Source organism: Cebidichthys violaceus, unplaced genomic scaffold (genome assembly GCF_023349555.1).
Source record: "Cebidichthys violaceus isolate CVI_PGR_0920_01 unplaced genomic scaffold, fCebVio1.0.p SCAF_30, whole genome shotgun sequence".
Taxonomy (NCBI): Eukaryota; Metazoa; Chordata; class Actinopteri; order Perciformes; family Stichaeidae; genus Cebidichthys; species Cebidichthys violaceus.
In genome coordinates this window covers 3,060,220-3,079,466 of record NW_027176484.1, presented here as the reverse complement: position 1 = coordinate 3,079,466, position 19,247 = coordinate 3,060,220, and the positions used below count along the sequence as shown (strand labels likewise).

At 40.5% G+C, this 19,247-nt stretch overlaps 1 protein-coding gene across 5 annotated transcripts in view; it reads right to left on the bottom strand.

The window, feature by feature from the left end:
- gramd2aa (GRAM domain containing 2Aa) overlaps window positions 1-15,443 on the bottom strand; it is a 29,562-nt gene extending 14,119 nt beyond the window's left edge. Inside the window, exons 1-3 of one of the 5 annotated variants that reach the window (XM_068724348.1) lie at window positions 15,414-15,443; window positions 13,882-14,052; window positions 4,693-4,797 (exon numbers count right to left, since the gene is read on the bottom strand). In XM_068724348.1, the coding sequence (XP_068580449.1) occupies window positions 4,693-4,797; window positions 13,882-14,021 (245 nt within the window). In that variant the 5' untranslated portion in view covers window positions 14,022-14,052; window positions 15,414-15,443. Of the gene's footprint in view, window positions 1-4,692; window positions 4,798-10,522; window positions 10,749-13,881; window positions 14,169-15,413 lie in introns of those variants that run through there. The other 4 variants (XM_068724347.1, XM_068724351.1, XM_068724350.1 and 1 more) reach the window with 4 other exon arrangements.
- Window positions 15,444-19,247: the final 3,804 nt, after the last annotated feature.

The following is a 19,247-nucleotide window of genomic DNA, read 5'->3' as shown; positions in this document are numbered from 1 at the left end:
AAAAAATATACACATTAAGTATTTTACTCAACACTAAATCAACTTCATCATCAGCAGAAATTACATTATTTTGGAGTAGAGGCTTGTGGCGAACTCTTCATGCCAATTTAAAAAACAACAATATGATAATTCAATTTGATATCAATCAGTGTCTGCTGAGGAATTAACGTTTCTCACGTTGTACTGTATGGAAGAATTATTTTTAAGTTATTATTAAAAAAATATGACCAGATTTGTTTTAGGTTTTATTTTGTCGTGTCTCTTTGCATTAACGGACACAAACTAACTTTGCATCATTATCATATTATTCCAATCATGTGACTTTATTGTGCGGTATTTAAGCTGAGAAGGCAACCGTTTCTAACTTAAGAAGAGGGAGAGAGCTTCTTATATACAGTCTATAAGAGTGAAACTTTAAACAAGTGGTAAGATGAGGGTGAGAGCGGTAGTGTGGGCACATCAAGGACAGAAATATGCTCGCAAAAGAATGCAAACAACAACAACAACAACACACGAACACTAAAGCGATAAGCACCATGTGGAGTGGAGAGACAAGATAACAAATGGTTGCATTGTCTTCTGCTGCCACTAAACATGTTTCTAATCTAATTTAAGGACTTTATATTCACACAGTTTATGAAATTAAAAATAAAAGCATAATATGACACAAGCAAACAGACACAACTAACACCATATGAAGTCTACAACTGCATACAGGTGTAGCTTTTAACATGACAGGGTCTTCATCAGCAGTCGACATGAGTGAAAGCCCCTAAAAAACTATATAGGCTACTTGACTCTATATGTATATGTAGGTCATTAATCTTTATGTCTCTATTGTCACTCTACTATCATCTCCTTCATTTAGAGAATCAGAGAGGGAATGTGATGCTTTGGCAACATTGTTCTTGTTTTGTTTTTACTTCCATGCCAATAAAGCCACTTTGAATGGAATTGAAGTGAATTGAATGATCCACAACTCAGGCTGGAAAAGGACCCAAGTAGGGTTAAAGTGTCAAGAGGGGGTTGACAGATGCTAAGCTGTGTGTGTGTGTGTGTGTGTGTGTGTGTGTGTGTGTGTGTGTGTGTGTGTGTGTGTGTGTGTGTGTGTGTGTGTGTGTGTGTGTGTGTGTAAGAGCAGGATGAGGCTGTTGTTTACAGCAGAGCAGTACAGCTGTGACAGCCTTGCACTGCTCTCCAGCCGGATGCCTTACAGACACTTAAATGTGACGCATCAGTCACTTTACATCACTTAATTATTAACTTCAAAACAGCAGTCAGAAAATCCACCATGCACCCATCCAAGAGCTCCAACAAGGCAGAGTGGTCTCTTTCCTGCTGTAAGTGCAGATATTATTTGTTACTTTAACTGTTTCACATTTAGTACCTTTTGTTCTTCCACTAGAACATAACTGGGAGGTAAATGTACATATCCTGTACATTGAATACATAAAAATAGTGTCCAAAATACATTTGAAATGTATAAATTTAAAAGGCGAACTTCCTAAACAATGTCAAAGCAGTTTAAATTAATTTAGAAAACAGAATATCGAACAAGTAATCCATAACCAAACTAAGCTAAAAGCTTTTTTTTTTTTTCAAAAAGACCAACAGCGACCTTCTTTCCAACATTTAATTATTTTAAGCAGCTTGTCCTAGATGTGCAAATTCATGGTTTTCCTCATCACATTTCCCCTCCTAGAAAGGGCATCCCATTATCTTGTGACCATGTTATGAACAATAGTGCATGTGTGCTGCTCCTCCTGCCTGCTGGTTGCTGCCTATAAATAGGCTCCACAGTGGCTCTGCACACCCAGGTGGAGAGAAGAGAGTGATTATTAAAAACACAGGCAGCTCTGTGGGGACTAACCGGCTCTCCAGTCCTCGCTCTCGCTCTCCATCTGTCTCCAGCTCTTACACAAGATCCAGGTCTTAATCAATACTGCTGGTACATCTAGATGCTGGGTGAGTGTCAGAAGAAAACCGCCGCAGGCAATTCCCATCACGGGCGATATGTAGGAGAGCTGTGAACTGTGTGTCGAGGTAGAGCTTTATCTTTTTACAAAGGGTATAAACAAGGTCACGCTGGGATGACATGTGCGAATATGATGGACAGTTCAAGATAAAAGCTTCACCGGAATGTCACAAAAAGGTTTATTTCGGTTATTATTCAGAGGGTTTGAAATCAATTCCCCAGCCCCAGGAGGAACCATCAAGTTTTCCAGCTGAAGTAAAAACATAAAAATCACTAAATCAGGATCTTGTAAGGTTTCCACAGCAGCAGCAGCAGCAAAATACGTTGGTATTTTCCAGCTACCTAGAGACTCAGAGGACAGTCACTCACATTGTGGACACATAGTGAACCTTTCGGAGTCCAGCACATCAGATATAACAAAGTGTAATAACCCAAAAATGTACTATCATTTCAAAAGCTGTGGTTTGGAAATAAAAATAAACCTGTTTGTCACTGTGAGCTAAGGCTAAACGTTGCTTCTGCATGTGTGTGTGTGTGTGTGTGTTTGTGTGTGTGTGTGTGTGTGTACACGCATGCGCCTTTGCCAGTGTATCTCAGTGCCCTTGGCAGTGAGGCTGAGTAGTGAAACTAATTACAAGCTCAAAGAATCCTAAATTGAATTCTAAATTAGAAAGCGAACACCTCCCATCGGTGGATGGGGTAGGAGTGGACTCCCAGTCAATAATTTAGCTGGAGGAGACGGATTTGGCCCTGAGAGAAGTGAGTCTCACTCTGGGAAAAGATAGGCATGATGAGAGGAGTAGAGGAACTTTCAAAATGTCTCCTGAGTTTAAAATCAAAAAGGATCAGATTCACAGATCAGAGTTCTCATTTGAAACAAGATTTTTTTATTATTATTATTATTATAAAGAAACAGTTCATACAGATGTGAAAACTAGGTCCATCTTCCGCACGTCAGCTGATATTTTGTTCGTACAGCGAGTCAACACACACTGAGGGAGCACCTGTAGCTTAATCTCTGAGGAAATCATATGTTCATAATCAGCTTCATATCTGACGAAAGCATAACATGTTTATCTTGGTATCTTATCAAAGCATTATCTTGAGTGTTTTGTAGTCAAATATTAGGACACGGTGTAACTGAAAGCTCAGCAGTGACTTCCACACGTCTGGTAATTTCTTTATTGTCGGTATGTAAAGAATAAATCGACCCAAACATTGTCAGGGAGGAAATTATGGAACATTTCTGGAGTTACACTTTTGGTTATGATGCATGAGCTGTTTAGAGAAACTTGATGGATATTTTAAAGCATTTCTTTAAACTGTAAAAAGCATAGTTTTGTTCATTTCAATTGTTTGGAGATGGAACAAGAAAAGGACATATTTTCTGAGATTTTGCATACTTTTATTGATTTTTTTTTTTTTTTTTAAATCACAGAAAATCCCTGTAAAATCCTTAAATGTGCAAGAATTTAGATTATTTTGACTAAGACATATTTAAGACAATTATCCTACAAATATCACACTGGATAATTAATAGCACTGCTTTACAAATACTCTGTTAGACTGCTTGAATTCAGAGAAAATACAACAATACTTTATTGTTATTCTGTGTGACCCACATCATGTCAGTCTTTAAAATTGCATTCACTAAGGTTGTTTGTATGAACACTGAATCAAATGATTCTGTGTAATGTGAAAGTGGTCGCTTATAGTCACGAACCAACAGGGAATTAAACTCTTAAGCTCTAATTTTTTAGCCTCTTTTAGCTCATTGTTTTGGTTTTAAAGCAGATTTAATTTAAGCTTGAGTGTCAACATCCACAGGAAGCTGTAAACCCACTGTCCACTACCAGCCCAGCGACAAGCTCCTGAACACAGTGGAGCATCAGACCTGATGCTACATGCTAGTTGCCGGTGACCAAAACAGAGCTAAAACTTAAAGTTTCAACACTAATATTTATGTTGCTTTGTGTGTCCTGGATGTTGTTTTAGTTTTTATGTCTTCATAAACCTTTGATTTGATTGGTGGTTGTGTATTCGTCAGCTTGTTTTGATCTATTAATGCAACGTTAAATACTCTATGTAAACAAATATTTACAACCTGAAATATTTGCACGCAGGAACAGAGGAGTGTTGCGGTGAGTTACGTGCTGGGAGGTGATAAAAATAAAGATACACACATGGATTATTGAGTGATGCAAGTTAAAGACTGACAAGTACATTAAGTCCCTCCCATTCTCTAGATCTACCAACATGCTTCAGCGCTAAATCTCATCCCAGAACAGATTGCCCGGGATTACACTGCTCCTGCCTCGAGTCCTTATTATATAATACACCCTTTCGGTCTGCAGACACACACACACACACACACACACACACACACACACACACACACACACACACACACACACACACACACACACACACACCGACATTGTGCATATGAATACTTTGTTTGTTGTCTCTTTGTGTGCGTGTATGCGCATGTTTCACCATTGTTTGACATCAAATACAGCTGAAATAAAAGAACAAAATAAGGGCTGTGAAAATAGATCTCCTGTGGCTGTAACTCATGACCATGCGCAGGATACAGATGGTGTGTGGGGTAAAAAAAGACAGCAAGTGTTGCAGAGCAGAGTGTGTGTGTGTGTGTGTGTGTGTGTGTGTGTGTGTGTGTGTGTGTGTGTGTGTGTGTGTGTGTGTGTGAGCTTTGCCTGAAGTGGCCGTGTGTGTCGTCGTCCTTGCAGTGGTCCAGGTCCTGTGTTGAGAGCAGGCCTGTTTCTTCGCTCTGCTCCGGCTGCTCAGTCATGCTCCTGGCCCTAAATACACAAACATACAGCGCTATGTTAACAGCAGGCACCTCTCCGCTGGACCGTCGTGTACTGTACACTTGTAAAACACAAAAAAAAAAAATTATGTTTGGTTTTTGTCTCCAGGTTTGGCTTCAAAGAGAGCTCTTACCCCCCAAAAAAGGTGTATGGGGCAACCAAGTGGACTGGATGTCAAAGTGTGATTCTTCTGGTTTACGCTACATTAATAACCTCCACTCAGCAAAATAAAGCTGTGTTCTTGTGATCGTGTAAATGGGGTCAGCGTCTCCTCTCACAGGTTGAGCAGATGGTTGACCCGATCTGCTGCTGCGAGCTGACTCAAATGTATTTTTTTACAAACACAATCTGAAACTTTTCAGCACCAGATGTCTCTTTAAATGAGCTTTTACGGATCCCAAAGAACAAGGAGAATCCAAGGAAATGACCATAAATCATATTAATGTGAGACGTTTGGTGGTGATTGACAGCAGAACAAAGTGCGATACTCCCACTAACATTAAAAAGGAACAATTCTACTGAAACTCTGAGGGAACTAAATCACAGCTTCATGTTTACTGTGATGGATTATGTGGCTCAGGGCTTGTTTAAGTTGTTTTGCATACTTCTACATCTACAATGAGTCCACTAAAGCAATGATCACTCGACTAGATAACCGTTGCTGTCTGACGTACCCCAACAGTCCTGTGTTTTTATGTTGTTACAATATTGCTTTCATGCAATTGAATGGACAAAATTACTGCTACTCATATCCCTTTAGCTAACTATTTTAACTGTTTATCAATGACTTTAAGCTAATCATTTCAACTGTTATCCATTGCTGTTAGCTAACTACATTTATCCATTACTTTTATCTAACTATTTACATTGTTTATCCATTACTTTTAGCTAACTATTTACATTGTTTATCCATTACTTTTAGCTAACTATTTACATTGTTTATCCATTACTTTTATCTAACTATTTACATTGTTTATTCATTGCTTTTAGCTAAGAATTTAAACTGTTCATCCATTACTTTTAGCTAACGTTAACTATGTCATGTTTAACGAATGTTTGCTCACTACTTTGAACTATTAGTCCATTATCTGTTCATCCATTACTTTTAACGCCCTATATTCTAATTGTTTATTCAATAGACTACTTTTAACTCGAAGCTAACTATTTCAACCATTTATGACTTGTAGCTAGCTGCTCATCTGTTCAAACATCGTTTAGCTAACTATGTCATCTGTTTATTCATTACATTAAACTGCCTGTATATATCCAGTACATTTAAATGTCTATTTCCACCATAGACAGTTGGTTAACTAGCGATTACAACCATTTATTCATTATTTAGCAAACTGCTACTAACCTGCATTACTTTTAGCTAACTTTTGGCTTCTTTACTTTTAGCTAGTCATCTATCTTTTAGTTAATTGTTTCATCTTCTCTGTTAGCTTGATTATCATTCGTTATGCACTCTCCATCACACGTGGTGTTTATGTGCTACGACTGTCTGAGGTTGGTGTGTGTACCGTGCAGTCAGCCTATCATAGCTGGTAGCTTCGTTATTGTAAATATACCAAGATCAGCCATGTGTAATCATATTTTGGCTATTTATTTTCTCCCTGAACACAAATACACGGATGTTGTTTTTTTTTTTACTCAAATTATCTGAATTGTCCCCAATCTTTCAGGTAATGACCATAAATCCCAAACGCTGGTTTTATCCTTTAAATGCGTTGCAGTGTTGTCATAAAATACTTGCAACCTTTCACCAATCTACGTTTCTTCCTCTCATCTGCACATCAACAGCCACCTGCCCTGAGCCGTGTTTTCCTCTGGGAGAGGGGGAGTCGTTCCCACCTGCCCTGGTACAATTACAGGTGTTGATAGTAATAGGCTCCAGCATGCAGTTTCCAGTGTATTATCTCTAATTGGCCAGAAGCTTCACGTCAGCCACTGACCTGTTCAAACAACAAGGGCCTCCTAGAGGTTTTACATCTGACTGGTCATGTGTGATCACAGAGGGTTGAATAGGAGGTGAAGGGCCTGTTGTTAGAGAAGGAAAGGGTTTGTGGGGTCCTTTCACCTTAAGCCTGAGGTTAAGGGATTTAGGAGAGGTATCTGATCCCAGATGTGAGCCTAAGGGCAAAACAGAGCCTTGTTGTGCTTAGAAACAATGTTCAAAGGGGCTGCTTGTAGTTGCACTCAGCTTTTCTCTGCAAGGAGTATTTTAATCAGATTTACAGGATCAGTAGCTGAGGACACGGAGAATATTTAAGCAAAGATTTCTCTAAGAAACCAATTTCCACAAAATCTTTTAGATGCAAATTAAAACATCCCAAACAACATATGTTAACATTAGTTAGGTTGGATTTACTTTGCCAAATGTTCTTCTTTAAATTAGTAATTTCCTAACTCTAATGAAATTATATTCCTGAGTTGAAATCAGAATTGTTTTGTGCAATTTAATTGAGTTCTGCCAAGACATACTAACATTGCTTAAAAAATGATACTGTGTAATATTTGATTTGCAGTTTTATTTATATACTGTATATATATATATATATATAAATAAATAAAGCTGTTTTGAGCTTGAATTCCTGCCCTCCAGACAGCTAATTGTATATTTCTATGAGAATAAACAGTCGGACAACTTTATGACCTTTTACCTGAATGTTGGGAATTGTTTTGACTCCAAACTGTGTCCACTGTGTCTGACGGCACAGGAAACAGACTTTGGATGGCTCTTTGGTGACCTCATTCACAAAATTGTTTGCTTACAGTCTAAAAACCTTCTGAAACACATAACGGCCCTCGTCACACAGCTCTTGACACAAGCAGCCCTGGGATAAACATCCACTGTGAGGGGGAAAAACCTTTTTTTAGCCATGAAGATGTTTCAAACTTTGGTCTCAGTTCGTCTGTGCAGGTTTCTGGCAAGTGGAATTAAACAAATGATCAAAAAGATAAATAAATGTTGCCTCCGTTGCACCCGAACGTGTGATTTCCCTCTCAGAATATACCAGACGGACCAATTTCTACGGTAAATTGGTGCATTATGCTTAAAGCCATGCTGCTGCAGAAAAATACATCAAAAGGATGAGGGTCCTCGAGGTATTCATGGATGAACAATCTAATTTGCAGGTCGATCCTATTTGATACAGAATCATTCACTTAGAAAATTGTTCAGCACAAAACACTGCTTCCTACCTAAAGTTACAAATGTGACCGTGGTTCTCTGAGTTTTAGAGCTCAGATCCATCCCCGTCATCAGACCTTTCTAGAAACAGTCACAATGAATCAAAATTACCAAAAGCCAATTGCCACACAACAAACCCGGGGTTTTTGAGGGCCCTGCTTCAGCCATTCTGCCTGTTGGTGATACAGCCTTGAGGGGCGGCCGATGGTTATGCCGGTTTGGTTTTAACCGGGAGGTGTAAAGGAGCGTTCCCTTCACTACCCTGTAGACTGGAACACAAACAGGGAGCCAGTGTAGCAGGAGACGTGCAGTGATGTGGAAAACTTAGAACCTTAGTCTATCTAAAAGGAACAAGAATGTGAGTTAATCTGTTTTTCAGCAGCAGGACCAGCCCATCATCTAAACAGTCCCAATGCCCGATGGACTAAGGTTTCATATTTGCCTTATACCAAAACTGAGACAATACACACGTGTATTCATGACGCACCATGTTAGCACCGTCACTGTTTTCCGAAGCAAACGAGTAATCAGAGAGGGAGGTACACGTTGAACTACAAATGAACTGCCTTCATGGCCATTCAAACCTTTATTTTGTTAACTGAAAGGCCTTCACCTTTCCACCTCTCCTCCTCTGTGTCCCTTTTCTTGTCTCAGGAGACAAACATTTTGTTCTGTCACAAGACATCCTCCAATCCAATAAACTGTAATCTTGTTACAGTTTCTAGCCACTGGGATTGTTGCTTAGGAATCACTGCACTCTCTCTGCCTCCGGTCACTCGTTTCCCTGTTGCCCTGAGCATCTAAAGTCGTTGCAAAGTACCATGACACATAAACGAGTTAAAAAAAACCACTAATCAATGTAGAGGTTAGTTTGTATTATGTACCGGATTGTAACGTCTATACACCTTAAGGCGACAGAGTTCTTCCAGAGGAGATTAGGATGGCTAAATCTATCTGGACTCTTCTTAAAACACACTTTTACAGCCCCGCCCTCCTGGGATATTTCTATTTCACCTTCCCACACCATTTGTTTAAATTCTTTAAATTGTAATCGTCGTGTCTTTACTGTTTCATGGCGGTATGCTTGAATACTTTTATGATTCTGTTGTTGTTTCTACCCTTTAAAGCTTGTAAACATTGTGTAGAAAAGGTGCTATTAATAAAGTTTATTATTATAATTATTATTAATAAGGATAGTCCTCAACAACACAGCAGGCACACGACTTTGTAAGCAATGTGGTCTGCTTTGTTTATAACGGGTGTGTCGTCACAAAGGTTTAATTGGCTGAAAAGCGAGTTTTGCCTTATTATTAGAGAAAATTAAAGTTGCCTGCAGTCTTAGGAGTCGCCCACATGGGAGGTTTCTCTTATGTGTGTGGGTTAAGACATACAAATGAGTGTGCTAATAAAAAATAAACTAATAAAAAATAAATACGAAAAGGGAAAACATGACGATGCCACTTTTTTAAAAACTTTTTGCCAGAGCTTTGTCGTGCCATTTGTCATCGTAATGATTTTCTTCTTCCCCCGTAGTGCCAGTTGTCTTATTGTTGTAACTTAATTTGGTCTTCTGGTGTTTCACAGACAGAGGCACAGCCTTTGGTCTCCGCACTGCTTGAGACCTCCTGAAATAACCTCCCCATTGTGCAAGCACCTCAAAAGAACCTTTGATGACAGAAGTGTGTTTTTAAGACGGCAACAGGGCTCCAAAGGTCCTTATTTTACTGAAGACTATGTGGCGCACAATAATTACTCTTTAGTGGGACATTCAAAAGGGACTTCATGGAGGAACAGTTTGTCGTCTCATTAAGGGTCCAAACATGAAGTAATCTGTCCAATGTTTAAATATAATAACACTTCTATTGGGAAGTAACAGGTACACAACACAACACTTGCAGTTTAAGTAACATTGCAGACTGATGAAGAACTAGGCCGAGGAGGCTTCTGTCTTATAACAAAAATAAATACTGGACATTGTATTTTACTTACATTTTCCACTGAATGAATACTTTAAATATGACTGTAGGCACATTTTATTCCTGAATTGTATATGTATCTACACCACTTGAATTAACAGCCTATTATTATGAAACGCAAAAAACGATTGTCAAGCTTGTCAGGAGAAGACAGGTTAAGATCCGGAGAAGGAACAATTCTTCAAAATAAAAGCAAAAACAAGTGATTAACTTTTGCAGTAAATAGTCTAAATATACGTGGCAATACATCATGATTAATTACAATTCTTGATTCTCACATCATAATTAAACGATTCACGGGAAAAGTTGAACTGTTTAGGTATTAAATTATTAAATGAATTACCGGCAAATAATATCCAACTCAAATCAACAACTGGTTCTAATGCATTAATAGAAATCACTACATATTGGTTAAAATTGTATTTCCATGCCTATTCTGCGATCCCATTGCCAGTTGGTCACCGGTGCTTTTATTTTGAAATCTTCCCCCCAGCAGCCCCCGCTCTTCTTCCGCTCGCGAGCTTTAACCATCGACCCTAACGGCTCCTACCTGTAGCTGCACGAGTCACCTCTACTTTTCTTCCGCCGTGTCCTCGCCTCGTATCTCCACGAAACTCGTCCGCTCTGTGCTTCATTTCATGTTCTTTTATCCACGAGAAGCGGACAAATAACCTCCAGTTTGACGCACAAACACAAACCCGCTGAAAGCTGTAAAAGGAGAGCGCGGTGTTGACGGAGCAGTGACCTCCTCAGAAGTGTGTCCTTGTGTGAGGAGGGCTGAGCTTACCTACAGCCCACTGAGGCTGTTTACACACTGCCGGGGGATTACACGGTGGCTATTTTCTCCCCACAGGCTCCCACTGACTGCTTCTGTGGGTTTGATGTTTATAAATGGTGAAGCCATGGAGCTTTTTTATTAAAAGTGGTGGGGAGCAAAGTAAAATAAAGTAGAAATACCAAAGCATACAAACACTCCCATTACAAGTAAACACTCTACTTATTATGATGCAGAGTGTCTCCTTTCAATGTGTATTCTAAATATGGAATACTATATTTAGCTCACTAATGAAGACACAGCAGAGCATTTTAGTGTTGTTGTTTAACAATTTTAGATACTTAATATCCTACTATAGTAGTACAAAGTACATTTCCCTGTAACACAGTGGAATAAAAGTATACAAAATGAAAATACTCAAATTGTACTTCAGTACAGTACATGTTCTTGCATTCCACCTCTGAGTATTACCATAGAAATATACTTAGAGTGTACTCATTATGTAGAGTAGCCCATCTCAGAGTGATTTAAATCATATCATTGGATTATAATTATTGATGTATTAATGTGTAACTATAATTCATTTAGTTTACTTTATATACTGCTGGGTAGCTTACTGAGTACACAGCTACAAACCTTCATAAATAAGTGGAGCCACTTTCCAACCAGTCATGTGAAAGAGAGTTCCAGTCTCTCGGGTTGAAAGAGCTCTTTGCACGGAGGAAGTTCTACTCAGGACGAGTTTCAGTACGGTCAAAACCCCTTTAATGAGGATTAACTGTTGGGAGGCTTAATTACAGTTGAAACACTGCTACAAAGCCAATTATCAGAATCTATCTGCTATAAAAGGACAAACTTTGAACTGTACCAGTAACAGCCACTCAAAACTGCACTTAAAACTCACCTATTTGATGACATACATAACCTGTGCTGCTAGTGATGTATGCTTTTGTTTTGTTTATTACTGTTATAAAGTCATCTCTCTGCCTTGTTTATGTTGTTATTATTGCTTTCATTGTTTCTGTTTTTACCATGTAAAGTGCCTTTGAGTACCTTTTAAAGCTCTGTACAAATAAAATGTATAATTATTATTATTACCTGTAGATTATATCAGATCCGAATCAGAAATACTTTATTGATCCTCAGGAGCAATTGGTTTTCTTGACAGTCGCTTCCTTTTGAGCGAGCAGAGCGAACTGAAACTGGCTGCGTGCACGTTCTGCACACGTGCACTATTTTATCCATTCTATAGTTTAATGTGGCAACCTTGAACATTTTAATTTGGATCAATTGTTGGGACGCAGTCCATCGCTGATGGAGGTGCCACAATGGTGATTGAGTCTATGGCCCACTGATGAAAGTATTACAATATTTATATATTTGCAGAATTACTTATTGGGAACCTGTGGCGACGTTCTCCATCATATACACACAAAAACAGTTAAGCAGAGGCTAACCATGTAAACTAGGCGCAATGTCTAAACATGAGCTAGCCGGGGATCGAACCGCCGATCCTCTGATTGAAGGACTACCCTGCTCTACCACTGGGCCACATTCAGCTTCTCTGAGCTTTGTTTACATAGCCGGGCCCTCACAGCGCTGCTGCCGTTGTTAGCGCTGTTAGTACCGTTAACCGCCGGCAAGTCGTCGCCACCAAATATGCTCTAAATTTCATTTTGAAAGAATTTGATCTGGTGATGTGTCCTTCTGTGTCGAGGCTTCGAAGCGTGTGTCGAAATATAAGGTTCAGCGAAACGCAATGGACCCCCCACTCACATTTTGTGGACTTGGGACTTTATTGCGCGTTTGTTTGCAATCTATTGGAGCATCACAAACATTCATTTATTTAATTCAAAGCTTCACACACCAAAGCCATGGTGTCATCATAATCACTCTGCCTGTTTCACAGTTATTGTCCACTTGATGGTACAGAAGAGCAAATGAAGCACCGTGACGCTTCGGCCCATGAGTGAACCAATTGGATGGAAAGCTTCAATGCTTCATGAGGCTTCATCTCGCCATCACTAATTTGAACATGTACATTTCATCACTGTTTAACATAAATCTCAAGTACGCTTTCTACTGTATGGACTGTAATAACCACCTATCTCTTGTATATAAAGTAACCTGTTACATTATTCATTTCATATTTATTCCAGCACCCTTTGCATTCTGCACATTCACGCTATTGTCCTATTGTTTACACATTTCATTTGGTATTTTATATAAAAAAAATATATATATATAACGAAACTTTTAAAATACCTATTTAAATCTGTACATATAGTCAAATGTTGATGATTACCTTGTTCATCTTTGATGTCCTTGTTTTTAGCGTTTGTCAAATTGCTTGTTACTGGCCAATAAAGCTGACTGTGATTCCGATTCTTTGTGTTGTTTTTTGTTTGTTTATTTAAAGGTAATTAGTGAATATACAAACACAGTAGACGAAAAAAAGGCCAAAAACAAAACAAGGATCCTACATTATGTTGGCAACAAAAATCTGTAAATATTCGTCTCTTTCTATTATTTTCTCCAGATATTGAACGAGAGGTATCAAATAAGCTCACAGTTCTCTGTGGTTTTTTAAACAGGGTTCCGATAATGAGCGAAACCCACTGTGTCTAAACCGCAGGTGTAAATAAACTGCCAAGATATGTTTTATATGCAGAAGAGAAGACGTCTGAAAAAACAGCCTAAACTGCTGACAAAGAAGATGTGACACCCACAGATGCAGCTGGCTGACATGTTCGCCCCACACGACCCACTTTCTGATGACTTCACTTCAGACGAACATCACAACCTTTTAGCTGACTTCAGACTTAAATAGCTCCTTGTGCATTTCTGTCTTAATTATGTACATTTGAATTAATATACATTTAAATCTTATTTTGTACAATTGTTAGTCGTTTTTCTAAACGTAAACCCTGAATGTAAAACGACAAATCACGAGGGACGTCTTCCTGATGTTCAAGCATCCCTCTCACTCTCCACATCTCCTCTGTGATTGGTCGAGATGGAACGAGGACCACCGACTGAATACTTTGCTTCTACCCCCCCCCCCCCCCCGTCAGTGCAACTCAAGACAAAGCATGCCAAACATTCAGCGCACTTCCCGTGTGGTGCTGACTGACCTGGCTCTGCCGGCTGCTATCCTCTGACTGCAGTTACCATGAGGCAGGCGGTAGTGGGGGAGCTGGTAGTATCTGTCCTGGCCTGGGGCCTCGTCGGCAGGCAGGGCCTTAGGGCTGGCTGCGTAGATAGTGCATCCCATGAACACCTCGTGGACGTCACCCCTCAGTGTCCTACAGCGAGCAGACAAGAGCTGTCCTCAAGGTATCCTTCCTCCGAGCGGCCTGTCCTGTCCTGATGCCAGCCAGCTGCTCTGTGCAGAAAGCCATTGGCTCAGCACTTTGCCATCTTAACCCCTCCTTCCCTCTGAATCTCTCCTCCAGCCAACCTCTCTCTCCCTCCTCTCTCCTCTCTCTCTCCTCTCTCTCTCTCCTCTCTCCTCCTCCTCCTCCTCTCCGGCCCTCCTCCTCCCTCTAGGATAATCAGATTTCACATTTACACTCAACAAAATCATCCCCAGCGTAATCGCTGCCCGTCACCGATGTTGCATTATGCTAATGCAGGGAGCGCACTCTCTGTTCACGAGCATTAGGAGCAGTTAAAAATACCCTTAACTGACTGATGGCAGTGAATGCCACAGCAGACGCAGATGAAGTATATAAATCATGTAAATACTACAACAGAATGTAAGTTAAAGCGATGCAGTGAAGAGAGTGGACTGTTGGACAGCTGGCACTGCCAGGGTCAACGCAACTAATGAACATTGTATTTATTTAAGTCTATAAATTGCCATAAATCTGTGAAAATGCTCTCCACAGTTTTACAGAGTTTAAGGTTATCTAGAAATTGCTTAATTTGTCTGATCAGCAGTCCAAAACTCAAAAATATTCAATTTTAAATTATAAACAAAGCCTCACATTTGAGACACTTGTGCCACCAGAGTTGCAGCATTTCTTGCATGATTATTGACTGAAAGATCCTCATGTTTTGAGTAATAATATGTCTGATGGGGTTTTTCGACAGACTCATTAAAAAAAAATGTAATATAAATAAATCTACAAACTACTTTCAAACTCTTAAAATGACATCAACTGCTTCTCCCTAATATGAAGGACAACTGGCACAGACTCCTGCTGGTACAAACACGTGTTGAACCGGGACTTAGCGGTTCCCCGCGGTGCTTCTGACCTCCAGCTGTGCTGTTGTTATGCGTGGTTTGCTAGTTCAACTATTTCACTCCTCAACAGGTGGCGGTAACACGCCAAGACGTGCTGCAATGCACCAGCACAAGGCGGGGATGAAGCGGACCGCAGGCTGGTAAACAAGGATGTCAACAATGGCGAATTAAGAAGGAAAAAAATCTATACTTTGCAAATGTTTTATGGGGATTTAAAACAGACTCGACCGCGTTTGCTGCAGCTCGAGGATACAAACAACGAGTTTTTGGTGAGAAACGGAGAAACTTTCGTCCTTTAGCGGAGGATTGTGGAAACAGGACTAGAAGGGGACTTTAACTGAGCTGCAGTTAACATTCAGAGCATTACTGTAGCAGCAGACACCGTTTAGTGTGAAGGTAAAGTGGAGGAATGTCTACCTGAGCAGAGGATGAAGTCACTCTCCTGTTGTTATCCGAGCATCTCCCTGCTTTGTTGACGGAGTGCTCCGTCAGGACCGTCAGGACGTGCGCCGTTGTTTGAACCGGTAGCCGTGAGTCGCCGGCTCGCCTCCGCCATGTTGAGAGCCGTCGAGAGGCAATTCAAATTCTGCCAATCTTGCGTCTTTTACAAGATGACTTGATCGGATGTCACTTTCTTTTGTTTCAAGACTACTGTGTCACGTAGAGGCAAATAAAGTGCCCTAAACAGCATGTGTATTACAATAAATGGCATTTATATCGATGTATATAACCGAGGAAGTTAGTCAGCAGTCAAACTGAATCTGACATTTGACCCAGCTGAGATCGACTGCGTGGCGTCTTTAGAGACACTGCTCTCCTGTGGCCACATGCAACACTGCAGTTTTCATTTTCTAATGTGCATTTCGAGCATCTTCATATTCAACTTATCCAAGGAAAGTAATACTAATTAATAAGAAATGTTGGAAACTTACATTTCTGGTGATTTTAGACAAAAAAACCAACTTTAAACAAATTGTATGTCAACAACTCAAAGATCAACCTGTGTGGCAAACAATTTACTCTTTATTAAAACCTTTAATTAAATAACTAAAAGTCTCTAAAGTGAAATAATTGTTCCATGATAACTTTGTTTTTCTCGACCTCCAAGCGTACGAAGGTCATTTTGAAGATTGCACCTGAACAAACACACTGGAGAGCTTACTAGTAGTGGAACAATCTGAGGAAATGAGGATAATTGACCAGTCTTACTATCCTAATCCCACAGCGTCCTCGGAGCAGAAGCCATTGAGCAGTTCCCAGGACAGATTGTCTCATAAAAAGATTTATTTTTTTCCAGCCCAAATTTACAAAGGCAAGTTACAGAGTATTGTATAAAAAAGAACCATGGCAATGTACACTTTACACAAACTCCTGAAGGGAGGGAGAAAGGAGGAGAAGGGTGAAGAGTTCTGAATAGCTCACACAGACAGAAAATGAAGACATTGTAAACATCCTTGCAAGCACCAGAACGGGTACTTTTTGGGGGTGGGGGGGTGGGGTGTGTGTGGGGGTGGGTGGTGAGACAGTAGGTGGGTGGTGAGACAGTAGGGGGGGTTGGGGGGAAAAAAGGACAAACGAGCAAGTGTCTCTGTGTTTTCACAGAAGAATGTTCAACTAGGCACCAATTGAGACAACTGCTGGCCAATAAATATACTCTTCACCATGATACAAATACAGTCCTGCAAAATACAAGAGCCAAGCACTTTCCAATATGTTGATAGCAAACATTACTTTTTCTGGCTTTTTCATACACTTCAGTATATATGATTTTCACTGGGCTTTGCTTACTACTGAGATAACATTACTACTCTCAGTCAGAGAGAGAACAAATGCACTTGTCACAACCATTGTCCGATAAAACTATATGTACTGTATGCAGTCTGCTGGTACTAAAACCCACCGACTTTAATGACAACATCGCAGCTGCCTAGTTCACCCTCACAGATTAAGTACAAGTCAAACACCACCACATTCAGCCTTTTCATGTCAGCCATTCCTCCTTAAAATGCTCCAAAAAAGTCAAACGATAAACCACCTTGCAATCTTCCGTGGGACGTGAAACTGCAACTTATTGACTGGGGAATGTCCGAGAACCTCGAAATGAAGCGCTGCAGTTTCATAACCACGAGTACTGAGTCTCAAACAGCTAACGCCCAACTTCAGAGGGTGTTAAACATTAGGTTAACTGGTGGCTTATGGACTCACATACAGTATTTAATGAGAACAAACAAAAAAAAAAAAAAAAATTACAACAATGGGAACATTACAAGTGTAAAAACCAAAATCAATAAAAATTTAATTTAATGACAACACGGTCAATATTCGACTCTCATTACGACGCGTCGGAGGAACATAAAGACCGCTCACGACCCTCCACAACAGCGTGAGGGGAGGACAACCTTTAGCGAGTCCCTGTGCTGAGCCAATCTGTCATTTATGAATGAAAACCACAACAGCAGCACATCCTTCACACCCATAAACAGAAGCCCTCTCAAATCAATGCAAATGGTATCTGGATAGAATTTCACTTACAACCCCTGAGATACAAGAGGACTGTAATTCAAAGCCAAGAGGGTCCTCTGGTAGAACAGGCCATGTCGAATGAGGCTTCTTTTTTTAGTTTTTTTCTTTCTGTAGATTTAAAGTCATTTTACAGAGTGGTGCCGCCAGATCGAGATCCAAAGGACAGCCTGGAGCAACGTGCTTCTTCTCAGCTGAACTGTGAGCCTCCTTACTTCTGTCATGTGTGCGGGATCAGGGTCGCCTTTCACTTGCTTAAAGGACCAGTGCATATGATTGAGGGGGATCTTAGCCGAAATGGTATATAATACTCATGAGTATGTTTTCATTAGTGTACAAACACCTGAAACGACGAGTCATTGTGTTTTTTTTGTATGTCTTCACGGGGAGCCATGTGTTTCTACAGTGGCCCAGAACGGACAAACCAAACGGGCTCTAGAAAAGGGCCTCTCTCTCTCGTTTTTGTTACGCTGTGGAAGCTTGAATTTGGTGGCGCGAATGCACCTGAAGGCCACCGTAGGTTCTTCCACACGCTTGGAGAGGGCGGGGCTATTCAGTTGGTTGCGGTAGATGCCACTGAATCCTACACACTTGTCCTTTTAAGTTCATAGTCTGCGTCGCATTGGTTCGTGTAACGTTTCGCTTTCATTCAACATCGGGGTCCTTTCATGCGCCAGTGTGTTGATGTAACGGCACAGACAGCAACCGAAACAAAGAAAGCTGATCGTCTGAGGTTTCAGACTCATTAGCCCAGTTGATCCTCAAGCTAGCCGCTTGTAAGAAACCCATGCTAACCGTCCGAGGTGAATGTGTGTTTATGGTGAAGCCACATGAGCAAGTGAAGCACCAAGAGAAATCTTCGCCCTTTTGACTTTTTTTTTTTTTTTTTTTTTTTTTTTTTTGAGTCGCCGTTGAATCACTGAAAAAGATGTGGACAGCGTGTGGGATGATTGTGAGGTGTGGAGCAAGCTTGTGATGTGTTGAAGAAGCCAAAAAAAAAAAAAAAAAAAAAAAAGTGCAGGAAGACAAGCAAAGAAGAAGCACAGCCAGACGTCCAGGAAACAACGATCCGAGCACATATTGTGAAACGCCGCCAAGGCCGAAAGCTATTTAACAGTGACAGTTTTGAAGCAGTTGCGTGCCGGGATAAATATAAACATTTATGCACAGAAAAGTAGGCTAAAAGTCTATATTACAGCAGAGAAATACACGAGTTAAATGAAGTTTCACACCGTTTACAGAAAACAACTGAAAGAGACGAGCTGAATGAAGCACAATCATTCGGAGAGAAGATAAACAGAAGAAGAAAAAAAGACACCGCCCCGTGAACTCATCGCTTGCTGATGTGGCTTCACCGTTTGAGTGTAACGACGGATGTGACCCTTTCATTGTGAGGGGAAAGCAGGACTCATACCAGCATCAGACACATTCAAGGATGAGCACAATGATATGGAGTAGAGGTGGAGCATTACCGAGAAAAGAAAACATGAATAGTGTTTATTCTCCATTGAGGTGTGTGCGGTCCCCTTTGCAAAAAACAAAACAAAACAACAACAACAACATGACGACATCATCCCTGAAACAAGAACTGAGGGTTCAAAGAGGATGGGAACTGACAATGATGATGGGAAATGAAAAACTTCAGTCTCAGGCTCTCAAGTCTCTGAAGAAAGCAGCTGTCGCCATATTCCCCCCCCCCCCCCCCCCCCCCACCCCCCCCACCCCCGAAAT